The 13,500-nt window shown below is 42.9% G+C and overlaps 1 protein-coding gene across 1 annotated transcript; it reads right to left on the bottom strand.

The window, feature by feature from the left end:
- Positions 1 to 478: 478 nt before the first annotated feature.
- On the bottom strand, positions 479 to 4,907 carry LOC145307219 (uncharacterized). The gene is made up of 2 exons (XM_080149597.1): positions 2,375 to 4,907; positions 479 to 2,305 (listed from the first exon to the last, which is right to left on the bottom strand). The coding sequence occupies exons 1-2, from the start codon at positions 4,472 to 4,474 to the stop codon at positions 983 to 985; spliced, it is 3,423 nt and encodes a 1,140-aa protein (XP_080005723.1). The 5' UTR covers positions 4,475 to 4,907; the 3' UTR covers positions 479 to 982.
- Between the last annotated feature and the right edge of the window lie 8,593 nt (positions 4,908 to 13,500).

Below are 13,500 nucleotides of genomic sequence, written 5' to 3' on the forward strand. Positions count from 1 at the left end.
TGTTCTCTCCCTCCCTGATATCAACTAAATTAATATTCCCATAACAACATCATATATTTCAATCATATTTTATAAAAGAAGTAAGGTTTTTGTCTGTTAAGATATCACTTACTGATGATTGACTTTTTATTCCAATGAACTGATTTTGTTCTCCTTTACAGTGAAGCTTCTTATAGGTCGTAGGAAGGTTTTAAACTATTTTGGGGGAGGGTGTCTTCACCCTCCTCCTCCAAAAAATATTTTTATATCTTTTTAAAACTCAAATCTTAAATGGGATGAGGTCGACTTTTCCTCAACCTACCTTAAGTAAAGTGACCCTAGATGCTTCTAGGTGTGGTATCCGCCTAGGGTAAATGGCAGACACCAGAGTTCGAATAAAGACTACGGCAGTGTGAACAGACGTGGACACCTATACTATAGAGAAGCTACGCTTCTCTAGCAATCACTAAATAATAAACATAGTTGTTATTCAGTTGTTTCTTTATTGCAGGCCAAAGGATAACTAAACTTGTACAACATAATATAAATACATATGGATTAGGAATAAAGATAGTTAAAGATAAATCATACAGTAAAACATAGATAGTTGCAATGGTTAGGTAGATGGCTATCCCTGTCTGGGGCAGGCAGGATAGCCCATGGAGCAGCACAATAGGTAGATAAGCATAGAGGGGTTGAGTGGTAGGTCTGGGTACTAAAGAGGGAAGGTTTGATGATTACTTGTGACAACAACAGTCTGTGTGGGGGTGATTCTATCAGATGAGGGCAGGTTTAGATCCTTTATCCTCAGGGTTGAGGTGGTGCTGATAACTTGGTGGTTGAAGGGGAAGGTTCCGGTGCTTAAGATGGGAGAGGGAGGGGTAACACCCCTCCCTCCATTTGCAGGACAACTGAGAGATGAAATCAGTACCGTTATCTGACATATTTTCAGGTGGCTTTTACAATTGTAGAATAACAGGATTTAGCTAGGTGCGTAGCATCACTATAATGTCTTGGTTTCTGCATGGTCCAGAGCTGCCGCATACCACAACTCTCCCCTCGGAAGGCTGGAGGGGTTGTCTGCACCGCCAGACTTCCGACAGTGGTTGCGGCCTTCAGTTTGTTGTCCTTGTGGAATGGGTCCGCCAGGATACCAGTTGCTGGACGGTGGTGGACTCCAGCCCTCCCCAGGTCTAACGGAGTCTGCTATATCTGCTGGAGTAGCTGGTCCTGTTGGATATTCTGGCCGTTGGATGTGTACCTCTGAGGCCACCCTGGCAACCTCCAGGGGTGGCACAGCACATGAGGGGGCTTGGACCAACAGCCGCCTGGTATACACCTCTTCAGGTTTCTCCACTGGGCTGGTGGTCTCCATCGTGTTGGTCACCTTGCTGCTGGCAGGCTGGCTACTGGATGCAGGCGCAGCTTCTTCGCCCTCGGGGCTGGTCAGGTTCATTTGGCTTCCAGGGTCTCTGTCAATGCGGGCAGGTGGTGGTTGCCATACTGTAGGAGCGTTGCCTCCCTCAGGCTCATCCTGGACATTGGCAGGGTGGTGCATGGCAGTCCGACCTGCGGGGTAGGGGAAGGCAACAGTCCATCCTTTATGCCGGAGGCTGTCTTGGATCTGCAAGGGTGGCTCCGCTCTAGTTGGCTGGGAGACAGGCCCATCCACGGCCACTGCTGCTGGTGGACTGGAGGCACAAGGCTCCGGTTTTCCTCCCCTAGCCTGAAGGGGTCCAGGCACATCATCTCCATCTTGGGTAGACATAATTGTTGGGGATCCTCTACTTCTATGGCTAGGCTCGGCACTTGGCGCATCTAGTTGTGTTACTCCCCAGGCAGCGGTCAAAGCTTCTTCAGTTTGGCTGGTAACGGCTGATATCCTGGCTCCTGGGGCAGATGCAGGGGGCGCAGGCAAGTTTGGCCCAGCCCAAACTTCCTGGTACACCAGTGCAATACAATTACCCTGGCTTGGTTGAGGGAGGTAGACAGCTGGATGCAGTTGAGGGTGAGGGACAGCTGGACTCTCCCTGCTGGCTGGGGGCTCTGGCTGGCTGGGGGTGACGGATGTCACCCCTTCCTCTGGGGCTGCGGGCTCATTCCGGGGTCCAGGTATCTCGGTGGCGGCGACGGTTGTCGCCCCAGGCACCAGTGTGGGGGCGCTGGATAGCACCCCCCAGTCTTCACAGGGGTCCAGGTCTCTCGGTGGCGGCGACGGTTGTCGCCCCAGGCACCAGCGTGGGGCGCTGGATCGCACCCCCCAGTCTTCACAGGTGGCGGCGACGGTTGTCGCCCCAGACATCAGCTTGGTGGTGCAGGGAAGCACCTCTCGTTCCTTCCAGGTGGCGACGCCGGTTGGCGTCCCGTACATCAGCTTGGTGGTGCAGGGAAGCACCTCTCGTTCCTTCCAGGTGGCGACGCCGGTTGGCGTCCCATACATCGACTCAGACTCGCTGGCTAGCGCCTCTTGCCTCTCCCACTCGGCGGCTGCCAGGGCCTCCCCGTACACCGTCCCGGTGGCGCTGGGTAGCGCCCCTCGGTTCTTGCTGGGGGTGACAGGGGTTACGGACACCGGTCCCCTGTGGTTGAGGCTGAGGTCCAGGCCAACCCGGTTGGGTTCAGCCGCTCCTCCCAGCACGTTGATCCTGGCCACTATGGTCCCAATCTGAGACACAGACTCCTGGGTAGCCGCGGCCCCAGCGGCGGCAGCTAGTTGGGGTGACGGCTGGGCATCTCCCTCCAGGTGGACCTGGGTGGCAGACTGGTTGCATGCAGGTTGTTGGGCGGCCTGGTGTTTCTTCATTGCCTGGTCCCAACCGGTTCTACACTTGGCGGCTGTGTGGCCGTTGAGGCGGCAGCGCCCCTTCGTCCAGCTGGGTCCCATCAGGCCGGCTTCCCCAGGGTGTATCAACCTGCCAGGTCTCTCCTCCTCCAGTTGGGGCACCAGCTGACAAACAGGGTCTCCCCTACTAGGGGTCAGGCGGTGCTGGGCTGCTTGTGGTGGCTCCTTGGTTACATTCAGCCTCCTCCCCATACACACAGGTTCCTTCCATCCAACAGCGGCTCTCCTCCCCTGGGTGGCGAGGCCAGCCTCGGCCTTAGCTTCTGCAGGTGCTTCTCCACATGAGGGATCCTGCCTCTGGGTATGACAGGTAGTTGGTAGCAAAGGCCGTTGATGGTGCCAGTCGGAAAGGGGGCTATGATCTCTGGGGGGTACCTGTGGCCAGTGTGTGGACAGGTACCCACAGGTGGACCAGCAAGGCCCAGAAGATGCCATACTGATGGTAGCCTGAACTGTATTCTGGACTGTCAGCAGACTGTTGGCAGCCACCTGAGTTGGGCCAGAGTTGCCAGCTGGTATTGCGTCCCTGCCAGGCTCCGTCAGCTGCTGGTGGGGAGCCCCTGCGGTGGTTCTGGTTTTGGCAGGTGGTGGCCTTCTTATTGACTTCCCTGGTTGGAGCTCTGCATCCTGGTGGGCCTCCATCTTCAGCAGCATGGGGGAACTTGGCTGGGACATGTGCAGTGGTTCAACAGAGTAGAGGCATCTGGTCTTGGGGTGTGGGGGAACAGCCTCACTGCTGCTGGTCAACCCTGCTCCCTCCGTGCTGGGTAAAGTCTTCCACTGCAGCAGGTCACCAGTCCCCATCCTTAGGCCGGTCCCCAGTCGTTCCATGCCTGGGGGCTCCCAGGGAGGCTTGGGTGGCGGCTCCCCCACCCCCAGGTACGCGTCGGGCATCTGGGTGAAGAGCCTCTTCCCCTGGGACAGCTCCCCATCCTCCAGATTGGTGAGGCCAGTGCCAGGGAGGACCTTTCCACCCCAGAAGCAGGTGGTACTGGCCCTAGGGCTGGGCCCCTTTGGAGTCTCAGTTCTGGTAGTAGTGTCCATCTTGGGGCTGGCCACTAAGTCTCTGAAGCTTGTCACCTTCTCATTAGGCTCAGTTGCATCGTTCAACACCCCCAGGGGGACACCTACAGGTTCAGCAATCCCCAGTCCAGTATTGCTATTTCTCATGCGTTGAGCACCAACTGAACAGGAGCTGTGCAGCGGACATTCAGTCACCCTTCCAGACAAGGGCATCTCAGGGACCAGGGGTCTGTGACCTGGCATGTGTTTGAGGTTCACTGTACTCAACACAGTAGGCCAAAGTAATAACAGAAGCAGTATCATGTATGAAGAAGCAGAGAGTGGTGGGGTACAGATATTGGTGGTTCTGGTCCAAATGAAGACTTCTGTCCACCACAGTGTCAGCAGCAGGCCTAGGCACACAGTTAATGCCCAATCATGAATGTCTTCTATTTCCGCACGTCGGGCTAGGGGCTGCCAAGTTCTTATCTTGTAGATGTAGGAGCAGAGTAGAGTAGCCGCGCCGCAAGGAGGTTCGAGCCGGCTCACCCCTAGTATAAATACTATAGCTGTGTAATTAGGGTGGTAGTCCACGTAGCCGTAGGCTTGGTCCTCCTGGCTCAAGAGTTTCTGTGGCTGGCGCGTCCCCATGATAAGTAGCAGGGGGTTGGTCTGTTGGTGCCAGCGTCTTGTTTAACTGTTGAGCCTGAGTTGTTCTCCTTTCCAGTATAGCTCTTGATTTCTGTGATAACCAGCGGATCTTAGCTTAAAGGTAAAAGGAATATGTTAGGTATCCACAGATGTCTCTAGGAGCGTATCCGCTGGTAGATATATGGATAGGTAGGCTAACTATATATATATATATGGCTACACTCCCATATATATATATACGTGTATAAGAATATCCCCAGAGTTAGCTAGCTTTCCTCCTTGATCCAAAAAAAATCACGCTTCCTCTGTATATAGTTCACAACTATGAGGTCGATGGTCCAGGTACACACCACCACTGCCCAGTGTGGGGCATCAAGTCAGGCTATGTCCACAGGGTGGGCGTACTTTCGTTCAGTTACCATATCAGTTTCCAGTGTTGTAGGATGAGGTTAGTATTCACTTATTTGCACCCATGATACAAAAAAAAACAACACTATTTGTCACTTGGGTATTTACATATATACATATATTTGTTTCACTAACCACTCAGCTTTGAAGTAGGGTTGGCAGGGCTAGGAAAATGTTGAGGGTGTGAGCTGGTCTGAGGAACTGGTTTAGTTTTTCTTATCACACTGTAGATAGGGAGGGGGGGGAGCTTGCAAGTTTTCTCCTAAAAAAATATCTCTGTTGTATGCTATAGAGTGGCCCCTCTCCTGTGTGTGTGTGTGTGTGTGTGCGTGAAATCTCCTTTCCGTGCAGCGCGCTTACGCACCGTCAATCCGCGCACACAGATAAAAACGCGCACTTGTCTCTCAACTCGCTCTCTCGTTGGTCCGCTTTGTCCGTTGAATTTATGATATTTTCCGCACTCTGTTGCGCTACCCGTGAATGGCGCTCTGTGTTCCCGATCGCTAGCCCCACACTACGGACGGACTTAGTCTAGTGTGGGTAGGAAGGGGGGAAGCGCGTGAGGGGACGGGGGTAACTCCGTCCGTTCCCCCTGTGAGGGAGGGGGGAGCGTTATAGGTTTGAGGGTAACTGTGTGCTGGTGTAATAGTGCCTTTTCTTCTTAATCCTAGGCTTATCTATTATATCACCCTGATTGTATTTGCCTTCAATGAAGAGGGGCTCCTCCCTTTCCTCTGGAACAAGGGGTGTATTGTTGTTGTGCTGTAGGCTTGAGGTGATTAGATTGTATATCAGGGTCTTTATTATATTACATCTAGCTTCTATTTTTGTCCTTATCACAATTACATAACAGATTTGTTTACTAACCCTGTTCTATTTTTAGCTGTTATCACAATACACAATAAATCCAAGCCTGTTCTATTTTTAGTTTTATCACAACACAACAATTTGTTTGCCAAGCTTTGCTCATAAATCTATTGTTTAGCCATCACACCAGGGTGGTAGTCCCTGCAATGTGACATAATATCTGTTTTTCTAGATGGGTGGCTGCGTTGTAGCCTCTCAGGATACTTGGAGTTGACGTAGTTTTTCTCTGTTCTGGTGCACTACACTCGTATGTTGGCTCGCAGCTTGCAGCTATGTGGCGTGTTTCAGCCTATCGGCGGCAGGGAATGTCCCGTCCTGCTAGCGCCATTTGCAGCTATGTGGCATGTTTCAGCCTATCGGCGGCAGGGAATGTCCCGTCCTGCTAGCGCCGCTTATCCAAATCCGGCTGATGGCGGCAGGGAATGTCCCGTCCTGCTAGCGCCGCTGGTTCGGATCCTGCTATCTCTTGCAGTAAAGTTGGCCTATTTTCAGCCGTTTACACTTATTTGGCTTGTTTCAGCCGGTCCGCAGGCCTGTTTCAGCCTTTTGAGCGCTCAATTCTCCGTTAGATGTCGGCGCTTCTCGCGGTTCTTCGTTAAGTTTCGCTGTCTCGCTTCCACAACTGCCGGATGCAGAGTTAGACTTTGCTGTCCAGGGTGGGTAATTCAGGTTGCTTGTGTCAGTTTTGCCAGTTTCACTGCTGGGAGTACCTTAGCCTCAGATGTGCGTCTGCTCTACACTTGTGGTTCGCCGTAATCTCACACAGCTGTCACCAAAAGTTGTGGTATCCGCCTAGGGTAAATGGCAGACACCAGAGTTCGAATAAAGACTACGGCAGTGTGAACAGACGTGGACACCTATACTATAGAGAAGCTACGCTTCTCTAGCAATCACTAAATAATAAACATAGTCTATTCAGTTGTTTCTTTATTGCAGGCCAAAGGATAACTAAACTTGTACAACATAATATAAATACATATGGATTAGGAATAAAGATAGTTAAAGATAAATCATACAGTAAAACATAGATAGTTGCAATGGTTAGGTAGATGGCTATCCCTGTCTGGGGCAGGCAGGATAGCCCATGGAGCAGCACAATAGGTAGATAAGCATAGAGGGGTTGAGTGGTAGGTCTGGGTACTAAAGAGGGAAGGTTTGATGATTACTTGTGACAACAACAGTCTGTGTGGGGGTGATTCTATCAGATGAGGGCAGGTTTAGATCCTTTATCCTCAGGGTGCTTAAGATGGGAGAGGGAGGGGTAACACCCCTTCCTCCATTTGCAGGACAACTGAGAGATGAAATCAGTACCGTTATCTGACATATTTTCAGGTGGCTTTTACAATTGTAGAATAACAGGATTTAGCTAGGTGCGTAGCATCACTATAATGTCTTGGTTTCTGCATGGTCCAGAGCTGCCGCATACCACACTAGGGACGTAGCCGCTAGTATTTTATAAATTAGTAAGGTTTTTGTCCGCTAAGAAATCACTAACTAATTGACTTTTTATTTTATGTAAGAATCAGATAGGTTTCGGGATGGGTTTAGGCTATTTTTATACTCCCTTTTAATAGATGGATGAAAAACATCCTACTATTTATTTATAAGGATTTTTATATGGTATCCCTTATTATAAATCCCAATGTGTCATAGTTTAATTTAATTCCTAGAACCGTTAAGGACGATTTAGAAAGCGTAGCAACTCTATAATTGTTATAAGAAAGTCCGTACGTCTATTTTAAACATGCTGGTTTTTAACTTTTTTTGACACCAATTTTTTATGTGATAAAACTATCCTATTCATCAGCTTTTTGGAATGCTGATTCCTAGGAAAACAAAGTACAATATACTGAACAAAGCATCTCTATAATTAAGTCCTAAAAATATAAGTATATCCATAAACAGTATCCTGTATTTAAACAGTTGTAATGCTCTTAAAATTTTGTCAGATTTTTATAATCATATTTTGATATACTCGTTCTTTCGTCCTTCCACCTCAGAGCTTCGCTTTTATGGATGTTGTCATCCTTGTTGTCTTCCCCTTTTTCATCCTCTAGTAAATCACTGTGAACACCAATTTATCTAATCATGAATATCCCAATTAAGAAAACAAAATTTTAACTAATTGTTAAAAAGTTTGAACTAACCAATAAACATTTTATTGCAAATTTTTATTTACAATGAAAACAAATCTTTGAACTTAAATTGACAAATGATTTAAAGATTTTTTCTATTTTATTTGGAAGATTTTTTAAATTTTTAATATAAACAAAAATAAAACAGTAAGATAAATGAAATTAAATGAAAAAACGTTTTATCATTTTACTCAAAAAAGTTTTTGCTAACATCACCTTTCTGTTGCAATATAATTTTATTTCTCGTATTCATTTGAATCCGGTGGATAAGAACCGGTTCTTATCCATACAAAAAACTATGTCTAGTATTATATTATATCCAGCTTTCTACGAGTATAAAAATGAACAATCATAAGTTCAAAACCAGTTTTTTAGTCCGTGCCTTCGGCACCTTGGGGCTAAAAAAACTGGTTTTAATCTTATAATTGTACATTCTATATCTGTGGAAAGCTGTTTATAATATGATGCGAGAAATAAGTATTAATAAAATTACCCAAATTTTATCCATCAAATGAGATAATGTATTATAATTGCATGTAGGGGTGTCAATTTAACACAATCCGTCGACCAATAAAAGATAGGAATTTTTAGCAGACCAAAAAAATAACATTTCTATAAAGTCAGATATGCTTAAATCTTTTAACCCTTACAGATCGGAAGGGGGGGGTCATATTGATCCCCCCCCCCTCTAGTTTTTTTAATGTCATTTTTTTGTAGGTAAGATAGAGAGTTGTGACTTCATGACTTTTTAAGTTTAGTAATTATACGTCAGCAAGAGTTGGTTTTATTAGGATATCTGGTCTGTGTCGGTCGTGGTGTCCGGTCAAAGTCGGTTGGGTAGCATCAAAATTAAAAAAAAATTCTAAATAAATCTTAATTTCTACATTATGACTTTTGTGTATAAGGTAGAAACCTAAATTTTTTTGGTGAATACTGAGATATCAATGACCTTATGAGCGCACCCTGACCGACTTTATGACCGATTTTTGTCCGGCTTTTACTACAGACATATATCATGAATATCGTGGCTTCTATTACAGCTAGAGACCTATAAATTTTTTTGGTAAATCCTTGAGCAACAATAAACAGATAAAAGAAATAATTGGCGCCGCCAACCGCCGTTTTACCGCCGTAACCGTCGAAAATGGCGGTTTCCGTTATTTGCCGTTTTTCGGCGATGACCAGAAGAAGTAATTTTTTTTGTTATGAAAAATAAAAGTTCGTCCTCAAATTTGGTCATCCTAGCTGCAAAATTGGCCGCTCTACAGCTGTTTTAAAATTTAGCGGCTGGCCGCTAAAAAGCGGCTAGGGAGCGGTCTGACCGCTATGACTAGAAAAGTAATTTTCTCTAAAAATACACATGAACCACCAGAAAAAATTTTTACGTCTTTATCTGTAACAGAAGCCGAGATAGAGGGGGGGATCAATATGACCCCTCCCCCGATCTATTAAGGTGGGAATTGGGGCCCGATCTGTAAGGGTTAAAAACAAGGATGACAACATCCATAAAATCGAAGCTCTGAAACGGTATGACAGACAAAAATTAACTTTTGTAAAGAATTGAATTTATAAAATATAATAAGTTTTGACAAAATTACATGTAAATTTGTTGCAAAACTTCTTAAATACAGAATACTGTATAAAGACATACTGACATTTTTAGACCTTGATTATTGAGATGCTTCGCTTCTAATATTTTACCTTATTGTACAAGGAATCAGTACTTCAAAAATCTGATAAAAAAAATTGTTGTTAAAAAAGTTATAAAAAAACAACATGTTTAAAATGGACGTATGGACATTCTTGTAACGATTACAGAGTTGCTACGCTTTTTAAATCATACCTAACTACTACAGGAATCATCATGCAAAGTTTGAAATCGATAGGACAATTCTAACATACCTAAATTAACGGAAAAAGCTATCCGTTACGGACGCACGGACGGACCGATCCCAATTATAGAAAAGCTTCACTTTTAACAAGGATGACAACATCCATAACAGCGAAGCTCTGAAACGGTAGGACAAACGGACATTAACACTTGTATAATGTCAGAACTGAAAAATCAGAATGTAAATGTATAAGAGTCAAAGCAAAATTGTAAGTAAATTTCTTGAAAAACTGCATGATACAGGATAATGTTTATGGACATACTTTTATTTTTAGGACTTGATTATAGAGTTGCTTCGCTTAGATTATTGTACTTTGTTGTCCCAGGAATCAGTATACCAAAAATCAGACCAATCGGATAATTAGGTCACATACAAATTTGTTGTTAAAAATTTTAAAAAATCAACATGTTTAAAATGGACGTACGGACATTCTGGTAATGATTATTGAGTTGCTACGCTTTCTAACTCGTACCTAACTTCTACAGGAATCACCGTGCAAAGTTTGAAATCGATAGGACAATTCTAACATGCCTAAATTTACGAAAAAAGCTATCCGTTACGGACGGACGTACGGACGGACCGACCCTAATTATAGAAAAGCTTCGCTTTTAAAAATGAACTAAAATTTGGACAATATAGAAAGTAGTACGATAGCTATCAGTCAAAAGCACTGATTGTAGAATATACATGGTGCATTATTTGCCAAGTGTACCACTTTTCTGCACTACCTCTCCGATTTTGTTAATACTCGCGCATTTTTGGAAAGAAGACGTTGATTTATCAAGATTACTCTGAAATACTTTTATTTAGGAAATTTAATTTACTAAATTTCATGTAAACAAAAATTTTTTGTATATCCAACCGATTTTTGTCAAAAGGAATTTCAAATGCACATGATTTATGTTTCTTTTATTACTTATGTTATAGCAATTATTTATATTATATTCACTTCATTTTCTCTTTTTAACAATTGGAATCCATCTCGATGAAAAACGGTTAGCTGCACAAAAAATTATAATTAATATGCAATTTAGAAAATTAAATTTCCTAAATAAAAGTATTTCAGAGTAATCTTGATAAATCAACGTCTTCTGACCAAAAATGCGCATTAAATCCTCGGGAACGGCAAAAAACGTAAAAAATTCCGCCTTTGGCGGTGAATAACAGCAAAACGGTTCGGATTTTGCGGTTTTTGCATAAATAACAAATGATGTGTGTTGAAAAGTTCTACAAAAATGAAGAAATAGTCTGTGGCCCTAAAACGACTCCTTCCCTCCAAAAATGGGCAAAAACCATCATTTTTCAAAAACATGCACAGGGTGTCCCAAAAGTGTTAAAATTTGTAAAATAGGCAAATATTATTGTTATTAGTCAAAATCTGTATCTATATGACAGTTTTAAGTAACTTAAAAATAGAAAGAAAAATTTTTTTTAAAATAAAATTTTGTTTTCTCTTTTTTTGAAAATACAGGGTGTCCAAAAAATAGGAAAATATTGATCTGGTCAGAAAACACTATGGCCAAACATACTAAGAACATATTAGAGTAATTTGAAAAAAATAGCCAATTAGGACCAAGTTTTAGCACTACAGACACAAAAATCTCATTTACAGGGTGTCCCAAAGTGAAATTTGACAACCTTATAGTCCCGGGTCCTCCGAACCGTTATATACCACAAATGCCCACAGATAAAACACAGGATTTAAGCCAAAAAAAATGATTTTTTTTGGACAGGTATTTTGGGTATTATGCTAGATATCCAAAACACACTCTTTGTTGGACACCCTGTAAAATTAGAGTTTTGCCCAAAATAGCATTATGTGCGCTTTTTACATAAATAAACGATCATTTTGGTGTATAAAATGTAAAGGTTGGATGTAAGATTGATGAAAAAATTAATTTTTAAAATTGTGAAAAAATGGGTGTTTTTTAAAAGGACTCTCCACAGAAAAATCAACTTTGGATTTTTGAAAATCTAACCTGAAATTATTATTCTCTGTTCAATTTTAGGCATTTTTTGTTTTTGTGGCATCGCGATCGAAGCCCTTTGAAATTTTTTACCTCCTTTAAGTGAATCCTCCTGCCATTTAATTTGTGCTGCTTTAGTGATTTTTAGCTTCTATTTTTGCCGCCGTTGCCGCATTCATCGCCGTTCTCCGCCGCTACTCCGCTATTCATCGCTTTTTAATACATGCTCCCCTCTCCCTTGTTCAGAAATTAAATGGAGGCTGGGGGTGTTGTGTATAGCCACGTACGCAATGTATAGCGGAGTAGCAGCGGAGAAGGGCGATGAATGCGGCAACTGCGGCAAAAGATGGTTATATTTGGTGGAGGCGAACACAAAATGGAGGCGGCAGGATTGTCCAGTCAAGGAAGAGGATAAATCGTAGAGCGGCCGGTTGCAATGGAGCAAATGTTCTTTAGTGGCAAACATATATTGAGTGGAGGAAAGTGTAGTATATATTGTTATAGCGGCAGTACAAATAGGCGGCGGACAAAATTTTCAAAGGGCTTCGATCGCGATGCCACAAAAACAAAAAATGCCTAAAATTGAACAGAGAATAATAGTTTCAGGTTAGATTTTCAAAAATCCAAAGTTGATTTTTCTGTGGAGAGTCCTTTTAAATTTTTGTTACCTACCTTCATGATAGCTAGATATCTAGACATACAGGGACTCTAAAACTTTTTTTTGGCCACACAGCATCCTTGAATCACCCAACGGACCAAAATATAGAGTATTAACAAAATCGGAGAGGTAGTGCAGAAAAGTGGTACACTTGGCAAATAACGCACCACATGGATATTATGAAAAGAGAAAATTGTTGCTCACATGCACATATTCTATTGGTCAGTTCATTCATCCAGGAGGGGATGGGATGAAGGTGATTAAAGGGGGAAAATGTTAGTTTAGCTGGCTACAAGTTTCACATCATTAGACAACATAAAAATCTGGTGTAAGATCCAAGTTATAGTTGTGTATCATAACATACTATAAGTATAGACAACTTTCTGCGGATATTAAATATAATTAAAACCAGTTTTGTAAGACCCGAGGGGCCAAAATACCGGACTTACAAAAACTGTTATCAATGTTAAAATTTATTATGGTTTTTGGGGAAAAATTGTCTGTAATACAATGCTATATACGAGAGGGGTTGTATTCCAGCGGATATTTATCGGTATCAAAGCCATGCTGGAATAATAATTTCATTTCTAAAGCTTGAGATTTTAATAACCGCTGAACCTAAAGGGTTCTGCAGTGGTTTTATTTTTCTTGGGTGTTGTAGAACTAAAATTAAGGGGACAGCTTAATTTTAATTCGTTTAAAGACTCTGGAATAGCTACAGGACTAATAAAAATGAGCATCAAGAATGAAAATGTGCATGATTACGACTAAATAAAGAACTAAGTAGAGATTTAAAATGATACATATATTTACATAAAATAACATGAAACAACAAATAAGAGCATTAAATATAGTATATAAAATATAGGTAGAAATTATCCAGAAAACACAGCTAAACTCTAACAGTGTTGAACTGAAATAATTAAGTTTATAAATGAATGAAAATAACATAAGATAAACTTAAAATCAATATAAATATCAAATAATTATCCTTACTTTTTAAGCTGGCTAATCCAGGGATAAAACAAGAACTGTACTTGGCACTATGATCTGATCACCAGTGTTAACTTGTTATTACTATAAAATATGGATTAGACAT

This window comes from Acartia tonsa, chromosome 15 (assembly GCF_053477335.1).
Source record: "Acartia tonsa isolate MP-2025a chromosome 15, ASM5347733v1, whole genome shotgun sequence".
Taxonomy (NCBI): Eukaryota; Metazoa; Arthropoda; class Copepoda; order Calanoida; family Acartiidae; genus Acartia; species Acartia tonsa.